The sequence below is a fragment of the Delphinapterus leucas genome, chromosome 6 (assembly GCF_059928025.1).
Source record: "Delphinapterus leucas isolate spDelLeu-1000000601 "Yukka" chromosome 6, BTC_Dleu_Yukka2, whole genome shotgun sequence".
In the NCBI taxonomy this organism is placed as follows: Eukaryota; Metazoa; Chordata; class Mammalia; order Artiodactyla; family Monodontidae; genus Delphinapterus; species Delphinapterus leucas.
In genome coordinates, this window is record NC_143134.1 from 18,682,090 (window position 1) to 18,707,443 (window position 25,354).

At 49.4% G+C, this 25,354-nt stretch overlaps 2 protein-coding genes across 2 annotated transcripts in view; one reads left to right on the forward strand and one right to left on the reverse strand.

Annotated features, from left to right (window-relative positions):
* CCDC25 (coiled-coil domain containing 25) overlaps positions 1-23,736 on the forward strand; it is a 103,521-nt gene extending 79,785 nt beyond the window's left edge. The window contains exon 9 of the mRNA XM_089912775.1: positions 1-23,736. This exon is cut by the window's left edge and continues 35,475 nt beyond it. The gene's annotated coding sequence lies outside the window, so the exon portion shown is untranslated.
* Positions 12,211-25,354, reverse strand: part of SCARA3 (scavenger receptor class A member 3) — a 23,925-nt gene continuing 10,781 nt past the window's right edge. Inside the window, exon 6 of the mRNA XM_089912778.1 lies at positions 12,211-13,887. Coding sequence (XP_089768904.1) covers positions 13,436-13,887 — 452 coding nt within the window. The 3' untranslated portion in view covers positions 12,211-13,435. The remainder of the gene's footprint in view (positions 13,888-25,354) is intronic.

Below are 25,354 nucleotides of genomic sequence, written 5' to 3' on the forward strand. Positions count from 1 at the left end.
TCTGTGTTCAAGTTTCTAAGATTTTCTCAAAAATGTCTTTATAAGTTGGTTAGTCTGAATTAAAGTCCAAAGTTCACACGTTGCATTTGGTTGATATGTCTCTTGAGTTTCTCTCTTCAATACACTTTGACTTGAAGATGAATTTTAAGTCTCTTTTAGTCTATAACATTCCCTATTCTCTTTGCTTTTCCCATGCTATTTATTTGCTGAAGAAACTGAGTCATTCTGAGTTTGACCGGCCGACACCTCAAGCTCATGCAGATGGTATTAACATGTTTCTTTGGAGCCAGTGTATGTAAACTGGAAGACAGATCTAGAGGCTGGGTTACAGTCAGTGTCAATTTTCTTTTCTTTCTTTCTTTCTTTTTTTTGCGGGGGGGAAGTTTACTTACTAGGTGGAACTGTGTACTTTCTATTGCCTCATATCAGGAGGTATGTAATGTCTGGTTCTCTTAAAGGAAATAATTTCTCTTTTTAAAATTTTTATTGGAGTACAGTTGATTTACAATGTTATGTTAGTTTCAGGTGTACAGCAAAGTGAATCAATTGTACATATACTAAAGGGAATAATTTCAATTCACCTCAATGAAAGATTTTGCTGTGGACTTTTTGGGTAGATAATATATTTCAGGTTTAAAAGTTCCCTTTTATCCCTAGTTGGAAAAGATTTCTTAAGAGCCATGAATGGATGCTTCATTTACTAAATGCTAAATTTACTAAATTACTAAATTTTCTGCATCTGTTTATGTATTTTCTTTTCTGGTTTTGGTAACAAGATTTTCTCTCACAGGATAAGTTGGGGAATGCTCCCTATTTTTTTCTGTTCTCTGGAAGAGTTTGTGTTGGATTAGAATTGCTGTTCTTTGAACGTTTTCGTAGAATTTGCCTTTAAGTCTTTCTGCATGGGCCTGGTGTTTCTCTTGTGGGGCTATTTTTAATCACTGATTTAATTTCTTTAATGGTTTCTAAATATTCAGGTTTTAGACTTCTTGAGTCAGTTTTGGTGACTGCACTTTCCTGTGAATTTCTTTGTTTCATCTAAGTTTTCAAATTTATTGGCATCAAATGTTCATATTATTTCCTCTTAATGTCAACTTTTTCATTCCTAATGTTCTTTATTTATGCCTTCTTTCATTTCTTTTTTGATCAATATTGCCTGAAGTTTATCAGTTTTATTAGGCTTTTAAAAGAACCAACTTCTGGCCTTTTTGAGCCTCTCTATTCAAAACGTTCTTTTTCCCATTTCATTAATTTTTGTGCTTTATTATTTCCTTCTTCTATTTTCTTTATATGTGTTCCTCCTGTTCACTTCCTCAAACTTTTTAAGTTGGACACTTACCTCATGAATTTTAGCCTTTCTTTTTTTCTAATTAATATGAGTGTTTAAGGTTATTAATTTTCTCTCCAAGTATGCCTCAGCTACACTGCTCAACTTCTGAGACTTAGTCTCTTCATTATAAGATAATTTTTTTTTTTTTTTTTTTGTGGTACGCGGGCCTCTCACTGTTGTGGCCTCTCCTGTTGCGGAGCACAGGCTCCGGACGCGCAGGCTCAGCAGCCATGGCTCACGGGCCCAGCCGCTCCGCGGCATGTGGGATCTTCCCGGACCGGGGCACGAACCTGCGTCCCCTGCATCGGCAGGCGGACTCTCAACCACTGCGCCACCAGGGAAGCCCCATTATAAGATAATTTAAAAATATTTTCTATATCTATTTCAGCCTAATTTTTATTATAATTTCTTTTTTGACTCACAAGTTTTGGGAAGTGAATTTCTACTTTATGATTTTTAAAAAATTGAGTGTTAGTTTATATTCAGTGAAACACCCAGATCATGTGTATAGTTTGAGTTTTACCAAATGCATAACTCTGTATAAATCACATCTATCAATATGTAGATAGTTGCATTATGCTCTTTCCATCAACCCCTACTCTTCTTCTGCACAGTCTAAGGCAGCAACTATTCTGATCCTGGGCATCACAGAGTAACTTTGCCTCTTCTAAAATTTACTATAAATGGAATCATACTGTATGTATTCGTTCGTGTCTAGCTTCTTTCTCCAGTATAGCGGTTTTCAGTGTTGTTGCGTGTATCTTTTGTTTTTCTCTTTCTTCCTCCTCTTCTTCATCCTCCTGCCACTCCTTCTCCCCCCTCCCTCTTTTGAGTAGTTCATATTCCATTGCACAAAAATACCGCAATTTATTCATCCAGTCCCCTGTTGATGGATAGTTGGGCTGCCTCCAGTTTTCAGCGATTATGATGAAAGCGGCTGTGAATGTTTTTGTGTAAGTCTTTTCTGTGGAATATGTTTTTATTTCTCTTGGGTAAATACCTAGGAGTGGAGGTGCTGAGTCATAGGGTGAGTGTTGTTTACCTTTACAAGAAACGGCCAAAGACTTTCCCAAAGACGTTCTACCATGTTCACACACCAGGAACATCCTCACTAACACTGGACATTTTAAGTCTTGTGATTTTCTTTTAAGTCTTTTTAATTTTAATTATTTTAGTGAGGAAGCTGTGGTATCCTAGTTCTTTTATAAAAATCAATTTTACTGATGTATGATTTACATACAATAAAATGCACACATTTAAAATATATAATTTGGTGGGTTTTGACAAATGTCTACCACTGTGTCACCACCAATCCTAATCAAGATAATAGAACATTTCCATCACCTCGCAAAATTCCCTCATGCTCCTTCACAGCAAATTACACCCTACTTCTGCCCCAGGTAACCATTAAACTTATTCCTACCACTTTTGATTTGTTTTGCCTGTTCTAGAATTTCATATAAATGGACTCATACATGAGATACTTTTTGTTTTTTTGGTATGGCTTCTTTCACGCAGCATAATTATTTTCTTTTTTATGGCTGAGTGGCATTCCATTGTATGGATGTGCCACAACTTGGCTATCCAGTCTCCTGAGGGTGGGTATTTGATTTGTTTTTACTTTTTGGCTATTATGAATAAATCTTCTGTGAATATTCTTGTACAAATTTTTTTGAATATATGTTTTTATTTTTCTTGGATAAATTCCTAGGAGTGGAATGGCTGAACCATATGACAGGTGTATGCTTAAATTTTTAAGAAACTACCAACCTGTTTTCCAAAGAGGTTGTATCATTTTACATTTCCACCAGTAGTGTAATTGAGTTTCAATTGCTTCTCATCCTAACACTTGGCATGGGCTGTCTTTTTTTTTTAAATAAATTTATTTATTCATTTATTTATTCTTGGCTGTGATGGGTCTTAGTTGCTGCGTGCGGGCTTTCTCTAGTTGTGAAGAGCAGGGGCTACTCTTCGTTGTGGTGCGCAGACTTCTCATTGCAGTGGCTTCTCTTGTTGCAGAGCATGGGCTCTAGGTGCCCAGGCTTCAGTGGTTGTGGCACGCGGGCTCAGTAGTTGTGGCTCGCGGGCTCTAGAGTTGTGGTGTATGGGCTTAGTTGCTCAGCAGCATGTGGGATCTTCCCAGACCAGGGCTCGAACCCATGTTCCCTGCATTGGCAGGAGGATTCTTAACCACTGTGCCACCAGGGAAGCCCTGGTCTGTTTTTTTAATTTTAGCTATTCTAACAGGTGTGTAGTGGTATCTCATGGTGGTTTTAATTTGTCTTTTCCTAATCACTAATGATGTTGATCATCTTTTCATGCGCTAGTATCTTTTGTGAAGTGTCTGTTCAAGCATTTCACCTATTTTTATGGGTTATTTATCTTCTTGTTACTGAGTTGCAAGAGATATTTATATATTCTATTTATAAATTATTTGTCAAATATTTTCTCCCAATGTGTGACATGCCTTATCATTTACTTAACTGGCTCTCTTAATGTGCAGATTTTAATTTTATGAAATCTACTTTATTATATTTTTCTTTTATGGTTAATGCTATTCTTGTTTCAGCTGAGAAATCTTTGCCAGTCCAGGATCATGAAGGTATTTTTCTGCATTTTATTCAGAAGCTCTATATTTTAATTTTTAAGTTTAGGTCTTGACCCATCTTGAATTGACTTTTGTGTATAGTATGAAGTAGGGGTCAAGATATATATTTTTTCCTGTTTAGATATTCAATTGTTCCAGTACCATTTTTAAAGAATCTTTCTTTTTCTCATTGATTTCTTTTGATGCCTTTGTGAAAAACAATCAGTTGACCATTTAGTATTGAACTTTTTTCTGACTCCGCTCTGTTCCATTTGTCTATCTTTGTGCCAATACCATACTGTCTTGATTACTATATCTTCATATTAACCACTGAAATCAGGCAATGTAAGTCCTCCAAATTCGTTCTTTTTTCCAATAATTTTTTTCTTTTCTCTTTTGCTATTCTATGTCATTTATATTTCCATGTATCTTTTAGCATCAGCTTCTCCATTTCTACAAAAAAACATGCAGGAACTTTGTTTGGGACCGCACTGACTATATATCAGTTTGGGGAGAATACACGATATTGAGTCTTCCAATCCATGAACATGTGTATCTCTCCATTTATTCTGGTCTTTCAAAATGTCTCTGAGCAGCATTTTATAATTTTATATGTAGAGATTTTATTCCAATTTTGTTAAATTTATTCCCAAGTATTTTATGTTCTTTGATTGAAAAAGATTTCTTCTTTCTTAATATCGTCATTTAAAGCTCTATACTTCCTTCTAAGCACTGCTTTATCTGCATCCAACAAATGTTGGTATGTCGTGCTTACGATATCAGTTTAGAATGAATATTCAACCGTTGCTGGGTGCAGTGTTCTCACATCATTAGGTCAAATCGGTTGACAGTATTGTTCAAATTTCTATATCCTCATGGCTTTTCTGCTTACTTATTCTGTTTCAAATACTGAAAGAGGGGTGTTGTTTTTAGGCCTTGTTGCTGTTGGTCTAGAATTAGTTCAGAGTCAGCTCACAGGCCTGCACAGATTCTTGCCCTGTATATTTCAGCCAACCACTCAGGGGAGCTCTATGCAGATTTCTGGGGATCCGCCTCTGCACAGCTCCCTCCTGCCCAGTACCCTGTCCGGTACCCAATTCCAGCTGCCTTGGCAGCCCTAAACTCTGACCTCTATTCCTTCCAACCCGTGGGACCAATGATCTCTGAGTGAACAAACTCAGTGGGATGCCCACACTGCCTATTCAGTTTTTAAATGTTTCTACGTCCAGAAGAAGGTTGTTTTGTGAAGCTGAAGTAAGAACAACGATGGATGATGGGGAGCAAGCAAGTTCCAAATTATAAACTTGTGGGTCAGGCTTGTTGGAGGCATTTAGAGGTTTGGGGAGTTCAGAAAAAGAAGCAACCATCAGGTTATAAATCTGGTTAAAATCATCAAGTGGAGATTCTTTCTTCCTTTCATATGGGGGAACTCTGCTTTATCACAAGGGACAATGTCAGAAGAAACAGAGTTGGCTTAGGGCAGTGGTGTTCAAATTTTTTTTTGTTGTTGTTTTTTTGTTTTTTTGCGGTACGCGGGCCTCTCACTGTTGCGGGCTCTCCCGTTGCGGAGCACAGGCTCCGGATGTGCAGGCTCAGCGGCCATGGATCGCGGGCCCAGCCGCTCCACGGCATGTGGGATCTTCCCGGACCGGGGCATGAACCCGTGTCCCCTGCATCGGCAGGTGGACTCTCAACCACTGCGCCACGAGGGAAGCCCTCAAATGTTTTGATCACAACCCCCATTCATAAAAAAAAATTGGGGGATTATTTCTTTGATCTCCTAGTATATGTAAATTTATTTATGAATTACTTTCTGTGTTTCTATTATTGGTTAGTGTCTTAAAGCAAAATTGCACTTAGAATGATATTGCTCATGAAGGATAATAAATATAAATCTATGTCATATTTTTGATCAGTCCACACTTTCTTGGCTGACTTCATGTCAGATCTGATTATGTGAAAACAAAGTGTGACCTTGAATGAATAAAACACAATAGGAAGATGTTTTAATATTTAAAAGTTTGTTCCTCTCCGCTGCACAGTTTGGCTGGGCACCCATTTTGGAGACCTTGGGTCTGGGGAGAAGGACGTAGGGAGGTTAGCAGCCTGGCTAAAGGTCGGCATCTGGCTTCCTTGTGGAAGCCTCCAACTTTCACAGCAGGAAGCGCACTCCTGTCTCCAAGTCCTGCACCGTTCTCACTAGTCCATCGTCATGTTTAGTGATGAGGCAGCCAGGATGGGGAAGTCTGGTAGCCCTGAGACTTGGGGCCTTGTCACAACTTTGTCACTAGCTTGCTTTGGGACTTTGAGCAAGTCTGTTTCTGTGTATCTCGGTTTTCTCAGGCCCCATTGAATTCCCAATCCCACCGTTCTGGAAGAAGTAGCTCTGAGACAGGCTGGGACCTGGGGCCCTTTGCTACAATGCTTACACCTGGACAAACATCTCCTTGAGCAACAAAATACAAAGAAGCTATAAGGGACTAAAAATAACTGCATGCCTACGCAGTTGGGGCAAATTCTGGACAAAAAGGTACAAATAGACCAAAAAAACCCCCAACTGCCACTTCTGAAGAACAGGGAGCAAAAGCAGGGTACTGTGCATGCCACCTGCATCCAGCACCACCTAAGGGGTGGGCAAAACTCCTAAGCCACCCCTCCGGCCTGACCCCCGGACACATCCCTACCCTCACCCCATATAAGGAACCAGCTCGTGCCCCTGCTTGGGGAGCAGGGGCCCCAATAAACCCTTGCCTGAATTTCTTGTCTGGCCTCTTATCAATTTCTATTGACTGGGGAAGGCCAAGAACCCTGGTCAGCATTAGCTCGGCATAGCTGGCTTCCATTAATCCTGGGTTCAAATCCACATAATATCTACGTGGCCTTGAGCAACTTACTCTTTTGAGCCTTGTTTTCTGACCTATAAAATGTAAATACATTTAGTTCATGAGGATTAAATGAGATACTATACATAAATCGAAAAAAATATTTTCCTTTCTCTGTCTCTTATGCCTGTGGTTCTCAAGTTTTACATGGGGCGTTGGAATTCCCTGGGGAATTCTCCCCCTCGCTCCTCCTGTCCCACCCCATCTCTGTGGTCCTGAAGCAGTGGGTCTGCGGTGCAGGCCTGCAGTCTGAATTTTTGTGGGTTCCTGGGTGGTTGCCCTGCTGAGGGCACTGCACCAGCCTTTACACCTCTCCCATTACATCAGACACAGAGCCTTGCCCTTCGAAGCATTCAAAAGAAAACAAAAGGACTGGACAGGTGAAGGCAAGGGAAACAAATCCCCAGGGAGGTTGCTCAGTGCGCCGCCAGCCTATGTGTCTAGGCAGCTCCTTGTCAGCCCGGCCCGCCCTATTGGAAAGCACAGCGTGGTCAGAATGTATTTGTCAGTTCTTCACTCTCCTCTCCTGTGGCTCTGTTTTGACAGGTGTGTCCAGGGCTGGCATGGCAGGCGTTGCCAGCTCAGCCCTGGCTGGGGAAAAGGAGCAGGATGAAGGCGTGGAGGTTCTGCCCAGCTCACTGTCCTGCCCCAGCTGGCAGGGCACTGAGGCTGCTGGGGAGGAAGGGTGGGCAGGTCGGGGGTCGTTAGAGGTGCTCAAGGACGTGCCCCAGGCCTGTGACCTCCAGGAAGCCCCTTGCTCTGCTTAGAAGAAGGCTCAGGAGCTCCTCAAGATTTTGCACATCTGGTGGAGATGAACACAACCCAACAGTGAAGGCCATGATCCTAAGCCACTGACTGCATCCCGCTGCTGTCACCTCTCAGTCTGGATTCAGACTTTCCTGCCTTGGCCCTGGCCGATTCCAGGAAAGCCACCAAGCAGGGCAGGAGGAAGAGCACTTGGTTAGAATTGTAGGACAGAGGGGTCGGGCACATCCGATGACTCCCACATGGAGTCAAGACCAGGCCACTCTCTTTGTTTCCTGATGAAGAAAGTGAAGGTTAGAGAGGGCGGTGCTGGGCCGACTTTGCCCCGATAAATGGAGGACCCAGCAGGGTGCAAGAACGACGCATCCCTATTTCATGTCCACCGAGGGTCTCTATCGTGAAGCCCACCCGATCTCCCCACTGGTTGCGGGTTGGATCCATTTCCCAAAGTTTATGCACAGAACAAGATACTGATTCACAGAGTTTGCTGCAAACTTTACAATTCTGACTGCCGGCCCTGCTAACCCCTGTGGTCAGCTCTTAGGATTTTTGGCAATACCTACAATGGTCCAGATGCCCTGAAGGGCCGTGTTAGTACCAGGAGTGTTTGATGACATGAGACAGAGAGCGGGATTGCAGGGGGAGTACTTTCTGGGGAACGTGCAGCAGTTGGTGCTCATTGGTCCTAACCAATAGCAAACTGAAATTGTGGCAAAACCAGAGACATGAGAAATTGCTTTGCCCAGGAACCGAGACACCAGAGTTCTGGTCCCGGTTGGTCAACGAGCCCTTCAGCCCCTCTCAGCCTTTGGTTTCTTACCTGTAAAGAGGTTGAGCTGGGTGAGTCACAGCTTGTTCCAGGCTCTAACCATGCAGGGAATGTGGGTGGGAGTGTGCAGGACCTGGAGTTCTGGCCACTCATCTGCAGAGGAAAGTGGTGAGTAATGTTGCCATCCAGGAAGCCTGGGTCTTTAGGATAAACACCACCATGATGATGCCTGATGTTTACGGGATGGTAACCCTTGCCGGGCACCAGACACTGAATTGTGTCCCCAGAAAATCCATATGTTGAGGCCCTAACCCTCAGTGTGACTGTATCTCAAGATAGGGTCTTACAAGGTAATGAAGGTTAAATGAGGTCATAAGGGTGGGGCCCCGATCTGATAGGACTGTGGCCTTCCAAGAAGAGGAAGAGAGCCTTCCCTCTGCCTCTCTCTCTCTGTCTCTCTCTCCGCTTCCCCCACACTTCCTCTCCCCCTACCATGTGAGGGCAGAGCCAGAAGGCAGCCATCTGTAAGCCAGGAAGAGCTGGTGCCTTGATCTTGGACTTCCAGTCTCCAGAACTCTGAGAAAATAAGTTTCTGTTGTCTGAGCCATCCAATCTGTGGTATTTTGTTATGGCAGCCTGGGCTGACTAAGACACTGGGAAACTGGCCAAGAGCATCATCTTACTTAATCCCCTCAGCAACCTCATTTGGTAGGTCCAGTTGTAATCCCTATTTTACAGGGGAGGAAACAGAAGCACAGAGAAGGTAAATCACCCAAGACTGAGGTTCAATAGAGAAACATCTAAAAACTCATTATCGGACTTCTCTGGCGGTCCAGCAGTTAAGATGCTGCGCTCCCAATGCAGGAGGCCTGGGTTCAATCTCTGGTCAGGGAAGATCCTGCATGTTGCACGGCGTGGCCCAAAAAAATAGAAAAAAGAAAAGTGGGATTGTATAAATAAGTAAATAAATAAATAGATAAAGTGTCCCAGATTTGACCAGTGGGAACCCCTTTAGGCTGGCTCCTGTGTCCTTTAAAAACAAACAAACAAAAAGACACAAAAACAACAACAACAACTCACTATCTATGTGACTTTGGGAAGTTAATCTCTTCAAGCCTTAGTTTCCCCATCTACATAGTGGGAATAATAATAATATATGTAGCTACAATATAGAGAGAGGTTATAGATTTATAGACATTACAGCTGCATTACAAATTGTAGTGAGGACTAAATGAATAAATATATGAAAAGTGCTTAGAATGGTATTCTGTTGCATAGTAGCTCTCCCATGGGTGTTTGCTATTATTCATTACTGTTGAGGTTATTCTCCTGTTCCTCTGTTGCCAAACACAGATTCTGTGGCCAGCTTTGCTCATGGTTGCTCTTGCTCTTGCGCCTCTAATTTTTTACCACGTGATCCCTCTCCCTCCGCCTCTTCCTCTGTGGTCACAGCCCACTGGATCAGGGTAGACCCCTGACCCACAGGGCGAGCGATCAGATTGCTCTCCTAGGGCTGGGAACTAGAGATTGTAGGACCGGGTCCTTTGGTGGTCAGCCGTCACCCTGTTATGCTGGGCCTCGTGCAAACAGAAGATGCTGGTCAACAGAAAGGGTACAAAGAGTAGCAGGAAGGGGAGGTCAGGGGCCCCTGAGAGAAGAGAGATAGGAGACTGGCTGGTGCTCTGGAGTGAAGACGGATGCTTGAGACACTGGCAGCTTTCCACGTTTAGTCACCCTGAGATGGAGTTGTACTTCAAGTTTCCATAGCCTTGATTTTACCCGCTGCATCCTTGCATGACTGCCCCCTCCTGATCTCCTTGCTAGAGCTTGAGAGGGCTTCTGTGACCAGGGAAACCAGAGGTGGTGGTGACTGCCTGGATGGACCCCAAGGGCCCGTCTCCACCCTGTGCCTGCAAATCAAGCTGATCCCCCAAAACCACACGGTCAGGGATGTGTTGGTGGCCATTGTCCAGGACCCATGAGTTTTTCTTATGTGTGTTTGCTTATGTTCTGAAATCAACTCAGTTTTCCATCCTTGCAGCCTTGTCTCTCATTCTGGCCCCCAACTCATCCCTTGGAATTCATCCCAGACCTAACTTTTCTGGATTTGGACTCTGGGACGTTGGCTTGCTCCGACGTCCTGCTCTCGTTTCCCTGGCCCAGCTCTCTGGGTACCTGCGCCCATGCCGGCCCCTCCCACCCAGGGGTACCCCTGCCAGGCCTGTCATCCATCCCACCCGGGACAGTGAGTAGTGAGAATTTCCTGGAGGGTTTCCTGGGGACCCAGACTGTGAAATGACACCACTGGATGGTCCTCACTGCCTCCCCCAAGGCCCATTACCTCTGTGCCACGACCCCTTCTTCTCCAGCCCCCAGCCTGCCCCGCACGAGGCGGAGACGTATCTTTCACTACTGCCCCCTCCTCTATGAGAGGCGAGCCCCCAGGCAAGGCGGCTTCAGCCCTGTAACCCCGCAGTACCTAACTCACTGCCCAGCACATCTCAGTTGTTGATGGGAGCAGGTGGGGCAGGGACCCTGAGCCACCACGGGGAGTAAGGAAGTGGTGGGCGCCTCGTGCCATGGTCCCTGGGGCCCCATCCCCATCCTTCCACCTCTCTGCTTGCTTCCTCTACCAAACACCCTATGAGGCTTAATTTCAAGTGCTGACTTGACCAGGCCATGGGATACTCAGATGTCGGATTAAACATTATTTCTAGGCGTATCCGTGAAAGTGTTTCCGGAAGAGATGAGCATTCGAATTAAGTGAGCATTTGAATGGGTGCACTGAGTAGAGAAGATGGCCCTTCACTAAAGCAGATGGGCAGCCTTTCAGTCTGTTGAGGGCCTGAATAGGACAAAAAGGTGGAGGAAGGGAGAATTCTCTCTCTGCCTGTGTGAGCTGGGACATCTGTTTTCTGCCCTAGGGCTGGAACCATACCATTGACTCTCCTGGGCCTCCAGCTTGGGGATGGCAGATCATGGCACTTCTCAGCCTTCCTTTCTCTGGAGAATTCTGACTAATGCTCCCCACAACCCCTGCCCCCCCCCCAAAAAAAGTAAAAAAGCAAAACAAGGCACAGGGCTTTCACTAGGCCATGTTTTACTGACGAATGCGGTTACTATGCTACCATAGTCTGAATGTTCATGTCCACCCCCCCAAATTTCTATGTTGAAATCTAACCCCCAGTGTGATGGGTTCAGGAAGGGGGGGCCTTTGGGAGGGGATTAGGTCACGAGGGTGGATGACCCTCATCATTTATGTTGTTTCTGCTGTTTAGAAGTCACCCAGTCTGTGGTGTTCTGTTACAGCATCCTGAACGGACTAAGACATATGCCTTGAAAGCCAGCCGAGGGCACAGCCCCTTCACGCACCCCTGATTCCTGGAACAGGCCCAGCTGATTCACAGAGGACCCAGCTGTCCTTTGTTTCCTGTGGACCCTGGAGGGCCAGGTCCTTTGGGGCAGGTCTGGTCTCCTCCCCCTTTTCTGTTTTATCTCCTTGTGTTAGGGGCAAGACGGGGGAGCAGGGGGTATCACTCAGGTGTCCTGTCTTATTTTCCAATCTCATTCTAGCCCAAGAGCTCTAGGGCCCTGCTGCGAGATTAGTAGGCTCACCTTGCTTCCACTGGGTTCCTGCTCACTGTGGGTAATCCCTCAGCCACGCTTGGTCCCTGGCCCCTGCAGGACCACTGGGAACTCCCAGCAGAACTCAGTGTTTCCAGAGTGAAGGGCCAGGGGGTCCGACCTGGACTCCACAGTGGGACTGAATATCTAAGGGACCCCTTGTGCACTGGTTCCCCTTCAAAGGCCAGGTGAGGTGGAGCCCTTGAAGACATCATGGTCCCGGTCAAGCACAAAGGACCAGAAGACACCTCCCTCCTGGAAACAACTCTTTACTGAGTCGGTGATACTACGTGGCATGATATCATATGTAGACAGGAGAACTACACGGCAGTGAGGGCAGCGGGAGTGCAAGCCAGTTGCACACCTGTTACAAGAAGGGGGAAGGCTTCTGGAATGGGGAGGGGCCGGTCTCTGGGTCGGGCTGGGGAGGGGACAGCTGTAAGCCCCCATCCCAGGGGTGGTCGTTATCTGTTAGAACACAAAGGAGGGGCAGCTTCACTGGGGATGTCCCAGTCCTCCTTGCTGCTGGCTGTGCAGGAGGATGAAGGTGGGTGAGGGGTGACATCAAAGGGAGCTGGGGCCCCTCCCCCTCATCTGGTCCAGCTGCGCCTGCAGAGAGGCCTGGGGCCATTCTGGGTCACGGTGGGGTGAGGTCAGGAGGAGAGCAGGCGCGGGGAAGGGAGAGCAGCCCGGCGGTCAGCCCTCCCCCAGTTGCCACAAAGTGGTCACCCCCCGGCTCGGAACGGGGCCTTCTACTTTGGCAGAACGTTCCAGGGCCTGGAGAGTGTCCCGGTGCAGATGAAGCTCCTGCTTGGATTCCTTCTGGGATGCTCCTGAGAGGTGGACGCAAGGATGAAGCGAGGAATTTTCTGGAGATGTGGAAAAAAATGCTGAACTCCTGGGGGCACAGTGCTCAGGGCCCAGGTGTGTCCCGTGTGAGTTCCCGGGACTCTGCTCCCGTGGTTACAGGGAAGGTCTTGTGGTTGCCAAATCCACCTCGTCCCTTGAGTTTGAACCATAATCCCCTGCAAAGCTTTTCCTGGGCCTTTCCAACCCCTGGGAGCCTCAGGGAACTGCCAGCCAGCTAGCATGGGTGTGAAGATGCTAGAAAGACTAGCGCTGGTCACCAACTCAGAGCCAGAATTAAGACCGCTGCCCCAAGGTAGCCACTTCCCCGGCAGGCTCAGCCACAGGCGAGGGGGCTTCTCCTGCCCTCTCCTCCCGCCCAGCCACGGAAACCCAGTCAGCCCCCCGGCCAGCAGGGAAATGTGCGTGTGCATGTGCGTGTGTGTATACGGGGTTGCCTTCTATGGTATAGTCACTACTGGGAAGCCCGGAGGTGCAGGGTCAGGCCTGGGAGAACGCTCTTCGGGACCGAAGGACCACAATGTCTGCAGGTGCGGCTTTTCAGGGGTCTCTCCTCACCCGAGCACCCTTCCCCACCTTCTGCGTGGCAGTGTCTGGGACCGGGCCGCTCCTTAATAGCGGCTCTGGCTTCCTGGTGGGCCTGGGGGCCCAGGGAGGCCAGGGGGACCCTGGATTCCTGGTTCGCCCTTTGGCCCCACGGGCCCCCGCTGGCCTGGTGACCCTATCTTCCCAGCGATCCCTGGTTTTCCCTGAGGCCCCTCTGGCCCTGGAGACCCTGGGGGCCCCTCTGGCCCTGGGGGCCCCACGTCCCCTTTGGGGCCTGGCTGTCCTCTTGGGCCTCCAGTTCCAAAGCTGCCCTTCGAGCCTTTGAGGCCTGGGAAACCTCGCAGGCCAACCGGCCCCCTTTCTCCTACAGGCCCGGTGTCCCCTGGCTGCCCTTGAGGACCCTGAGGTCCTGGGGGGCCCAAGCTGCCGAGGTCTCCTTTTGGTCCTCTGCTGCCAACAGGCCCTTTCACGCCCACATCTCCCTTGAGTCCTCTCGGTCCTGGAGGGCCTGGGGCACCTAGGGTCAGAGAGAAGAGGGGAGAGATCAGTCCAGGAGGGCAGGTGTCCCGAGGCTGTCCCCTGAAGTGGACGCCTGGCAGTGGGCACTGTGACACCCGAGGGTCCGAAGCCACAGGGCCCAGGTCTGCCGACTGACTTGACCCTCTAAATCGGCTTGGCCACCGGTGAAGTGGGGCTGAGAATCTCACCTGCAGGCTGTGAGCCCATCCCGAGCTGACACGCGTTGGCATTTGGCATGAGGCCTGCGCCTGGAGGGCACTCATTGTTTTGACTTCAGGGCTTGGCCGTAGTTCCACACGTGCACTCAGGTTGGGGGCTGAGAGAGCTGGACAGCTCTGGGCAAAGGCCACAACTATCCAGGATCATCTGTCCTACTCTGGAGAGCGGCCTGGATGCCTACACTCATTATGGACTTTGACTGCTGTCCTGACCTCCTGCCCCACCCCCATCCCAACCCCAGGATTTGCCCCTGACCTTTAGGCACCTGGGACCAGGAATGGAGTCAGGTGACATGGAGGAGAAAGCCAAGAAAGTGAAGCCTGAGAAGTGGATCCCTCCCAGTGTGAGTGAGTGAGTGGGAACAGCTACAACCCAGAGAAAGGGCAGCTCCTCCAGGAAGTCCACCCTGACTACTCCAGCATCTTCTCTGAGCTCTTGGAGCTACTACTTTCTGAATCTTTTAGTTGATACATAGAAAGAGAAGTCACAATATAGTGAAAGCAAATCCTTGGTACCTCTCTGGTGGACTCCACTAGACTGTAGGGCCCCAGGAAGATGGGCGGGCCACGGCTCCCATCCCCTGTCCTGGGCTCGGAGCCCAGGCACACAGCAGGGTAAGCTCAGTATACACTTGAAGAGCGTGATTCACCAAACAGCTGTGGACCCCCCGCTTTTGCTCAGCTCTGGCCTAGGGCCTGGGAGAGACGCCAGGATGAAGACACTCTTCTCTTCCTTAAAGAGCCCAGTCTAGCACTCAAGCCAGGGGTCAGATGACCTTAATGCCCTTCCTGCCTGCCATGTAGGTCAGAGTCACCACCTCTCAGAGCTGTACCAACCCTGAAGACACAGAGCAGAGTGTGGCCGTCACTCTGGCCAAGGCACGTCAGATGCCCTGGGGTCAGAAGAAAAGAACCCTCTGGCCTAATGAGAACAGGAATTGTGGAGAACAGCTTTAGCCCCCGCAGGGTCAAGGCACCGCAAAAGCCTGGCTTTCTTCGGTGGTCTAGGCACCGGGTCACAGGCTGCCCCCCAGGCCTGGCCTGGGAGGTGAATTCTCACACCCATACTTGGCTCTCCCCGAGAACTCTGCTGTTACACTATCCCCTTTGTAACAGAATCCTGGAGTTTTTGAGCTCGGTGGGAGCCAGTCCAACTCCTCCATGTCAGAGAGGAGGCATCTAAAGCTCAGAGAGGTGACGTGATAGCCCCAGGGGGCCCTGAGCGGAAACCAGAAGCTGGGTGGGCCTCTCAGAGAGACGGGATCTTCTATGTGGGAGCCGGGAGCCCTCCCAGTGGCCGTGACCCAGTTCTGCGGCCTCGGGGCCCGTCCCCGCTAATGCAGACACCACTGCTGTCCATCCTGGCCGGGGCTACCTGCTGCCCGCCCCCAGCCTCCCCCCACACTCCCACCCCCTCGGTGCCCCCTCTCACCTCCCTCCCGAAGTGTTTGTAAGTGGAGCAGAGAGTCAGTGAACCCCATCCTCCAGTGACGATCTAAACTGGGGCCCAGACAAACTCAGCCCCACCAGGGCCAATAAAAACCTTCCAGCCATTCCCTGCCACCTCCTGCCCATGCCCGCCTCCCACACACAGCGGGGCTGTGGCCTGCGTGGGCTTGGCTCACGTGGCCTGCCGGCAGCACCGGCTGAGATGCCTGCCGTCATGGGCGGGCTGGGGTCTGGGAGCAGCTTGACCTGCCCTTGTGTCTGCAGCACAACAGCCAGAACAACACGGCCCAACGAGGGCACAGGGCGACACCGGGCAGGGACCACCTGCCCCAGCCCGGCAGGCATGGCTGGGAACTGGCAAAGCCACTGCGCCTATCCTCACTGCAGCTCTGCCCTTGGCGCCTGGGCCAGCCGGGGCTGGAAAAGCAGAGCCATTTGGAGGTGGATAGGCCCCCGTAGGCTGTGCAAGTGGAAGGGAATCAGAGGGTGTGGAGTGACGCTGGGCAAGTCGCTGCCCATCTGCGCTCAGACCATCTATAACATTGAGGTTGCACTTGACCGTCCCCCAGGGCCCTGTGGCTCCACAAGGACCCCTCCTCCTGCCTCTGTCCCTCCTGCTCTAAGAACGTGGCTCCCAGGGCTTGCCCCAGCTCCCTGGTTCTTCTCTCTTTCTCTATAACCACTGCTGTGGCTTCCACTCTTGTCCCCTGGATGGATGGTCCCCAGGCCCAGCCTGGACTCAGGAAAAGCCTGAGAAATCTCATCTGGACAAGGATGCCCACGGATCCAGCGGGAGCCCCTCCCTCCTTCCGTGGGACCCCCATCCTTCCTGAGCCACCATCCTCGTCGCTCGTCCTCTGCTCCCTGGCCCCTAAGGGCACGGCGGCTGCAAGGATTTCTCACGGTTTCTACGCCAACAGCGGGGAGAAAAGGCAGAGAGTAAAGGCCTCTCTTTTGCTTCTCCCCTCCAGCCCCCTCGGGCTCCTCTTTCTGGGCAAGCTCTTGGGTACCTTTCGCTGGCTGGGGAGGGCTGGGTGCCCACGGGCCCAGGGTGTCGGTTTGCGCAGAAGCCTGGGTCGCACCGTTCTCCTCACTCCCCCAGGAGCTGCAGCCCCTAGTGCAAGTGGAAGGAGGCCCGGCAGGAACGGGGTCACCTCCCTCTCCACTGCCGCTGCTGACCCCGTCTCTGAGAGCCCACGCAGGTCTCCCAGTCAGTGGCCTGGAGGACATCCGGTGGGGTGGCTCCACCTGGGGCAGGACCTGTGTTGCAGGCATTGGCCCCTCTCACTGCCCTGTCTCGGTGTCGGTGTGCCCACGATGGCCCCGGCTCACCCTAACTTCTCTGTGACCTGCCTTCTCTTGGGTCACGGCCACTGGGAGGGCTCCCTGCTCCCACATAGAAGATCCCGTTTCTCTGAGCAGTGAACGTTTGCCTGCCTAGTCTCTCGTACGTCCCCAGCACTGTACATTGAGATCATCGCCCCATTTTACAGATGAGAAGTCACGGTGCAGAGACTGGCGACTTGCCCACCATCACCAAGCAGGAAGGGTGGAGACAGGATGCAAACCCAGGCCTGAGAGGCTCCTGGTCTGGTCCCTAGACCCCCTCCCACTGCCAGGACCTCCTGCCCTCGTGCCACTTGGAGGAGGTGGAGGGTCCCCACAGAGCTGGGAAGGGGTCACCTGAAGGACTGTCTTCCTCTGGTGAGCCGAGCCTCTGCCTGTCCCTCCAGAGCCAGCCATGAGTCATACAGTCAGAGAGGGGAGAGCTGGCAGGACCTGGGTCTGGCCCGGGAGGAAATCAACAAGCAAAGCTTAGCGGTTAGCATGGGGGGAAGGGATGCAGGCAGAGGCTGACCAGGGGCTCTCCACAACAGGAGGCCCTTCACCCAGCCTGTAACAAGATCTGGGTGTCGGAAGGGCTAAAGGGCAAAGTGGGGGGCAGGGAGCTAAATGCTTCTCTGAGCAGCGGGGGCACATTTGAGACAAAGGAGGAAACGTGATGGGGGAGAGGAACGGGGCACTGTGGAGTCCCAAGAAGGCCCGGAATTACTCAGGAAGCCCTGGGCTGTAATTAGGCCATCCCGGCCCATTAGCGCAGAGCCACAGCTGACTGCACGTCTGGGACAAGTAGGTGGTCTGCTCCTGGTCTGCACTGGGAGTGGGGAGAGGGTGGGGGGCTGAGCAGGAGCACCGAGTCCTCAGGGTACCAACACTGCCCACCCATGGGTGAGGGAGTGCATGGGCGGGGAGGGGGTGGGTGCAGTCCATCTCATAATCCAAAGCAACGTGCCAGCCTACAAAGGGAGAGGGAGACAGAGACAAAAGGGGAGGCTCTCAGGAGACTGGCCTGGTGTCATGAAGGCACACTAGCCTGTACTTCAGAGGACCTGAGTTTGAGTCCCAGCTCCCCTATTAACAAATCGGGTGGCTGGGTAAGTCATTTGGCCCTCTTTGGACTGCAGGCTCCTCTTTGTTCAGTGAGAATATCAGCCTGGGTCAGGGGCTCTCAATCCTGGCTGTTGTTACCTGAGGAGCATTGAAAAAATGCCAGTGGATTTCCACGTCTGCCTATGATGGATTAATTTGTACAGACTCACCCTCCCGCTGAGAGCAACCAGAATCATTAGACAGAATGCCAAGGCATCCTTCTGAAAGCTTTGGAGAGCGATCAAGGGCCAGACTCCCAGGGAGAAGGGAGACTCATTGGAGAAAGCCAGACCTTCTGTGCCTCTTTCTCCTCTCAAGGCGTTTGTTGACTAGTAATTGGTTTGGGCAGAGACGCTGAGAAGCTGAGTAGGGTTTTCAGCAGCTTCACTGGGGCTGGGGCTCAGGGCTGCCAAGGTCCAGGGCTGAGATTCAGGAGAAAAGGAAGAAAGGAAACTGTGTGGGCATCTGCGGTAAGGACCAGGGGGCGGAGAAGCTGAACAGAGAATCAGGCTTCATCCCTTCAGTCCTGTGGGGCTGGGGAGACAATAACCTGAGTTCAAGGCCAACAGGTAGTAGTGCCCTGTAAACACTCCTCAAGGACTATGTCCTGGAAGTAAGAATGTATCAGAAATAGGCCAGGTGTCATGGTAAGCTCTGTCGCAGGCACCAACAGAAGCTGGTATAATTCTCCTTTCCATTAATCCCCCTTGCTTCTCAATAACAAGCGAACCTACTAATCCTCCAAGCAGGCATGTTCCTCCCTGCCTCCCCTCCAGGTAGCTCCTCCGCCCTAAACCACAGAATAATTCAAAGTTCTCTTTACAACATGTAAACTCCTGGACACTGTCTGTGGCAGGAGGAAGGAGGTTAGTGTTTAGGGAACGAATTGGTAGGTGTAATCCCTCGTCCTCAGCTTCTGCCCTGTGGTCATGCTTTCACTGATGCACTCAACGAGCAAATGTTTCCTGAGAACTTTCCAAAGGTCAGGCACTGTGCTGGGCACTGATGAACAAGACAAGGAGCCCACCATCAAGTGAATTAGATTCAGAATCATCCCTTCATTAGGACACCCTTTTATATTTTACCAAGAACTGTTCACACAGTTAACATTGTTACTCAAAATCACCCATGGGATATAGGCAGGGCAGATATTATATTCCTACTTACAGATGAAGAAGCTGAATTGAAAGTAGCCAAGAGGGCTTCTCTGGTGGCACAGTGGTTAAGAATCCACCTGCCAATGCAGGGGACACGGGTTCGAGCCCTGGTCCGGGAAGATCCCACAGGCTGCGGAGCAACTAAGCCCGTGTGCCACGGCTACTGAGCCTGTGCTCTAGAGCCCGTGAGCCATAACTACTGAAGCCCACGCACTTAGAGCCCGTGCTCCGCAACAAGAGAAGCCACCACAATGAGAACCAGCACACTGCAATGAAGAGTAGCCGCTACTCGCCGCAACTAGAGAAAGCCCGCACGCAGCAACGAAGACCCAAAGCAGCCAAAAATAAATAAATAAAATAAATAAATTTATATATAAAAAAAGAAAGTAGCCAAGAGTCTTGTCCAAGGCCACTCAGCAAATAAGCAATGATGCTTTCTTGGCTCCAATTCCCAAGTGATAGTCTTAGGGTAGGCACTGTCTAGCACACACACAGAAATCCTCCTATAGAATAGGAAGAAACATTCTATGAGAGGCACAAACACTATAGAAGTACCACTGGCTTTCTGTTTGGCAAATGGAGACTCAGAATTAATCACAGAGCTGGAAGAAGTCTCAGAGAACAGCTGGTCTTATCCATTGATTTACATATGAAACAAAACAAAACAAAACAAAAACCCCCCAAAAAACCAGAGGCCCTGAAAGATTAAGTGATTCTGCCTAAAGACCCACAGCAAATTAGAATCCAGGCTCCTTCCCCGGACAGTTTAAGAGCCCCAGAGCTTCAGTCCGCACTTGGCACCTTCCACACTGGCTGTGGCCATTGCTGTCCCTCTTCCTTTATTCTGGAGAGCAGCTTGGCTGCAGCCAGAGGGAGACATTGCCAGCCCCAGCGTGAAAGCTGATCAGCACCTGTCTATGAATGAATGAATGAATGAATGACATGTTCCTGTAGGAAGGGATGTTCGTTTTGTCCCTGGAATTTTCTTTCAGATGTGAGAGGCTTTATATGTGGTGATTTAACAACCAAGAGAAATGTTGCCCAAAGACACAATTTAAACAAATATGCTGAGAGTCAAATGTAGCTCAAAGCGATGTCCCACCTTGCTCTCCGGTTAGGATGAGGTTCTTTGATGAGAACTCTGCCATCATTAGGACAGGAGCAAACATAAAGTCCCATGACTATTGTTGGGTTATACTTAGAGTGAGGTTCTCAAATTGTTCCCTTACTAACTCTTGGTACCATTTCCTTCTTTTCCAGTCTGTCCCACACATGACACCTAATCAGGACTGAGTGGAAATGCCTTTTTGGTATCTGCTCTCAGTGTCTCCTCTTCTGGCTGGGCACTAGACGTGTGCGTCTCAGAGCCATGGCAAGGGGTCAGGATCTTAATCATAGTGTGACCTTGAGCTATCCCTTAACCTTTCCCAGTCTCAGGTCACCTTTCTGTAAAGGTGCACCTGCAACACGTCTTGTCCACAAAGGTTGTCAGGCTAGGGGAGGGACAGATTGGGAGTTTGGGACTGACATGTACACACTGCAATAATTAAAATAGATAACCAACAAGGACCTACTGTATAGTACAGGGAACTCTGCTCGTTATTCTATAATAACATAAATGGGAAAAGAATTTGAAAAAGAATAGATACATGTATATGTATAACTGAATCACTTTGCTGTACACCTGAAACGTACACAACATTGTTAATCAACTATACTCCGATATCAAATAAAAATTTTAAAAAAATGTTGTGAGGCTAAAATGAAACAAAGTGCGTGAATGGGCTTCATCATGATTGAACGCAACCTAAGAACAACAAGGTTACCAGAGGATGAACCACGAGAACTACCTGCTAATGCCTTCTCTGGAACACTGCATCCTAGAAGTCACACAGATACGTATTTTAGATGAAATACTGTGGGACTGTTTCAGTTACTAAGGAAATACTCAGTACCGGGCTTTGTTGCCAGAAATGACAACAGGCAAACGAGATCTTACCTCACCTCCATCCCCTGCAACACCGCCAATCTAGAGTAAAGAAAATATTAGCAGAAATGCTCACTGATATAAAATGAAGGCATTTTATAGGTTTGAAACCAAATGGTTAAAGAGAATCAGAGAGGTTGGCTCCAAGTCTGAGCTCTGTGAAGAAAGCAGCGCTGTGTGGGATCATGGGGCCCTCCCTCCTGTCTCCTGCAGCTCCCTGAATGATCAGGCCCAGATTTCTGGCCCCCCAAAATGTGACTATACATTCTAGAACCTCCAGATCTCAGTGGCTACTTATTCTATTCTCTAGAGCCAAGAGCTGCTATATTTTCAGGTTGAACATACTTCCCACAAAGACACGCACTTCCTGGGGAAGGGTCCAGGAAATTGAGTATAGCCATACAAATTCCTGTACGGAATCCGAATTAGGAGTCTTCTGGGCCATTTTCCAGGAGAAAAACTGTTGGAAATATTGCTGTGAAGGACTAAAATGGAAAGGTAACGGTGTTTGTTATGGGCTGAATTGTGTTCCCTCAAAATGCACATGCTGAAATCCTAACCCACTCTGAATATGACCTCACGTGGAGACAGGGTCTTGACAGAGATCATCAGGTTGAAATGTTGTCATTAGGGTGGCCCCTAATCCAATATGACTGGTGTCCTTATAAAAAGGGGAGGCTGGGACACAGAGACAGACACACGCAGAGAAGATGTTATAAGGAGACACGGGGAGAAGATGGCCGTCTACAAGCCAATGCCTGGAATAGATCCTGCCCTTATCACCCTTAGAAGGAACCAACACTGCCAACACCTTGACTTTAAACTTCCAGCCTCCAGAGCTGTGAGATAAGAGATTTCAGTTCTAAGCATCCCCAGTCTGTGGTGCTTTGTTACAGCAGCCGGGGCGGACTAATATAGGGTTTACTTCAGAGTGAAGTACTCATAAGCAGAAGCCATAGAGCATTTCAAGTCAATTAAAAGGGTGGGCCAGGGCTTCCCTGGTGGTGCAGTGGTTGAGAATCTGCCTGCTAATGCAGGGGACACGGGTTCGAGCCCTGGTCTGGGAGGATCCCACATGCCACAGAGCAACTAGGCCCGTGAGCCACAACTACTGAGCCTGCGCGTCTGGAGCCTGTGCGCTGCAAAAAGAGAGGCCGCGATAGTGAGAGGCCCGCGCACCGCGATGAAGAGTGGCCCCCGCTTGCCACAGCTAGAAAAAACCCTCGCATAGAAATGAAGACCCAACACAACATAAATAAATAAATAAATAAATAAATAAATAAATAAAACTCCTACCCCCAACATCTTCTTAAAAAAAGACAAACAAAAGAGTGGGCCAGGTAACCAACATTTGATGTGGGATTTAAGGGGAAACTGAGGGCAGAGCTGTCCCAAGGGGAGAAGTCAGTCCCTTTTGGGGAAATGGATGGACGGTAGACAGGAATAGAGTGCAGAAACTCCACCAGGAAGCCCGTGCTGTCAGCAGGGAGCATCTCTCGTTTGCTCAGGTGCTTTTAGGGGAATGCGGGTCTTAGGTGACTTTGGAGGAGAAGGCCACTCGAGGCAGCTCGCACAACACTGGATCTGAACCACCTTGCATCTGAATCCCATTTCCCTTCCTTGCGAGCTGCGTGAGCTTGACTAGACCTCATCTGGCAGCCGGTTCTCCAGTTTCAGGGACCATGGGAATTCAAGGTGATAACGCATGTGCCCAGGGTCTTTGCATGTCTGCTTCTCCACCTGGAGTGCCTCTGCTCATCCTTGCCAACCCTGCTCTACCTGACTTTCTCCCCTGTTCTCAGGCCTCATTTCTGATGTCACCTCTGGTGGTTGATTTCATGTGTCAATTGGGCCGGGGGAGCCCTGATATTTGCTGTGGACCTGCCGTATCAGTAAACAGAGGATTCAGGATGGAATAAAACAGGATACTGGCCCAAGATAGTGGAGGTGCCTGTCAAAGGAATAATTTCATTAAGCCCAGACTCTTGCATCTTCCCATACACAGAGGAGTGCTAAATTCATTAACTTGAGATGTCTGGTTTTTCTTTAATTAGGAATAATCTTCTGATGTTCAACTGCCTGGATTTTTTGGCAAAAACATCTATATATGCTGGCTCTTCCCTTAACTCTTCGGAACAGTCCCTTAGAGCTATCTGAGAGGCTGTCTCCTGGGCTTAAGTCCTCGGTATAGCCGCTGAGTAAAACATCATTCTCAACTTTAAGATTGTGCATTTTTTTCAGCCGACATTGGTGCAACATCATTCTGGGTGTGTCTGTGAGGGTGTTTTGGACAAGATTAGCATTTGAGTTGGGGGACCAAGTAAAGCAAATTGCTTTCCCCAATGTGCATGGGCCTCATCCAATCAGTTGAAGGCCTGAAAAGAACAAAAAGGCTGAGTAGGGCTTCCCTGGTGGTGCAGTGGCTGAGAGTCCGCCTGCCGATGCAGGGGACACGGGTTCGTGCCCCGGTCCGGGAAGATCCCACATGCCGCGGAGCGGCTGGGCCCGTGAGCCATGGCCGCTGAGCCTGCGCGTCCGGAGCCTGTGCTCCGCAACAGGAGAGGCCACAGCAGCGAGAGGCCTGCGTACCGCAAAAAAAAAAAAAAAAAAAAAAGGCTGGAATTAAAGCATCATCTCTCCTGGGTCTTCTGCTTGCTGACTCACCCTGCAGGTCTTGGGACTTGCTGGCTTTTATACCTATGTGAGCCAATACCTTCAATTCTTTATAATACATCAATCTCTCTCTCCAGAGAGCCTACTGGACACGGCATAAATATACATCTTGCTGGCTGGTTCTGTTTCTCTGGAGAACGCTAATACAGATTTTGGTACCAAGAATGATTCCAGGTGAACAGAATTTTAAAGATGAGTTTTCCGATTTGGTCTGTGGTTTCTGGAACGGGCTCTCTAATATGATTAGATTTAAAGATGCTAAGGACTCTCTATCCAGTAGTAAAAGCAGCCTGAGAATCCCTGGCAATAGAGATACCCAAAATAATGGAGACACCTAAGCAAGGATCTAGGCAACCATGTATGTTATACCTTTGAACATTTTGGTCAAAATAACAAGTATGATGAGATTGGCTGGTTGTTTCTAATGTTACTGGACAAAGTGGGGAAAGAAAAGTTTGAGCTCAGGGATTCGAATTCCTAGCTCAAGGGCCCTGTAAGTGACCTGAAAGCTTCTATGTCTGCCCTGAAGGAGACCCTTACCTGCTGTAGCCACAGGGCTGAGAGGCTGAAAATCAGACCCGCAATCTCCCCCTGTGACTGACTGAATTACAATGCGAGTTGAACTCCCAGCCTCCCAGGGTGTCTCCTGCTAAACCCAGGCCACGGACTGGGAAGGAATGGGATCCTGCAAGTTGGAATGGGGGTGTGTGGGAAGACCCTGATGGAGCTGGGGAACTTGAACCCTAAATTCTGATGCATCTCCTCTGCCAGTGGCAGCAGTCTCTCTGTCCCCAGGAGAAGTGGCCTCTCCACCCCCGCCCGTCCCAGGGTGTTAACCCTGCGTTACCTGCGGAAAGGGTAATGACCACCCCTGAGGCAGCTGACAAGCAAGACATTGCTGGTTCTCCCCAGTGTCAACCCCACCACCGCTCTTGGCATCTAGACCTCTGAGCAGACTCAAGTCCCAGCAGCCCCTAAAGTGAGGTACAGAGCGTGACCCGCGAGGAGGTGCACTACCGTCTGCGTTTTCTAACTCCTGCAGACAGAAACCCGGGCCGCACGTGTGGGGATGGGTATTAAGGCTGTGGGATAAATCATGGAAGGAACGGAAAGTTGGATCGGGCGGCATTTATTGCCACGGGCTCACTAAGCAGGGATTCTGCATCTAACTTTGCATCTTGGGGAGGAAGACAGGGCTCTAACAGTTTGCTTCGCTGCTTGGCTGAAATATGGCCAAAAGGAGATCCACAGTGAGTGAATTAGAATTGCCAGACCTGCTTTGGTTTAATGTAGAGAAAGGGATTCCATGACTTAGGGAGACGGGAATGTTCGAGTGAGTTTATCATTTGAAACTCACCCACCCTGGGAAGGTCCAGAAGACATGCCTTTCACCACGACTGTGAGAGATAAACTTGAGAGGGAAGCCCTGGCATCCCTGGCTCTTCTCTGTGGGCCAGACTTCACAGAGGGAACTGCAGTCACGGAATTGGGAAACGTAACCACAGTGAGAGTGATTGGATCCGTGGTGGCAGGGACCAGAGGTGGCACTCA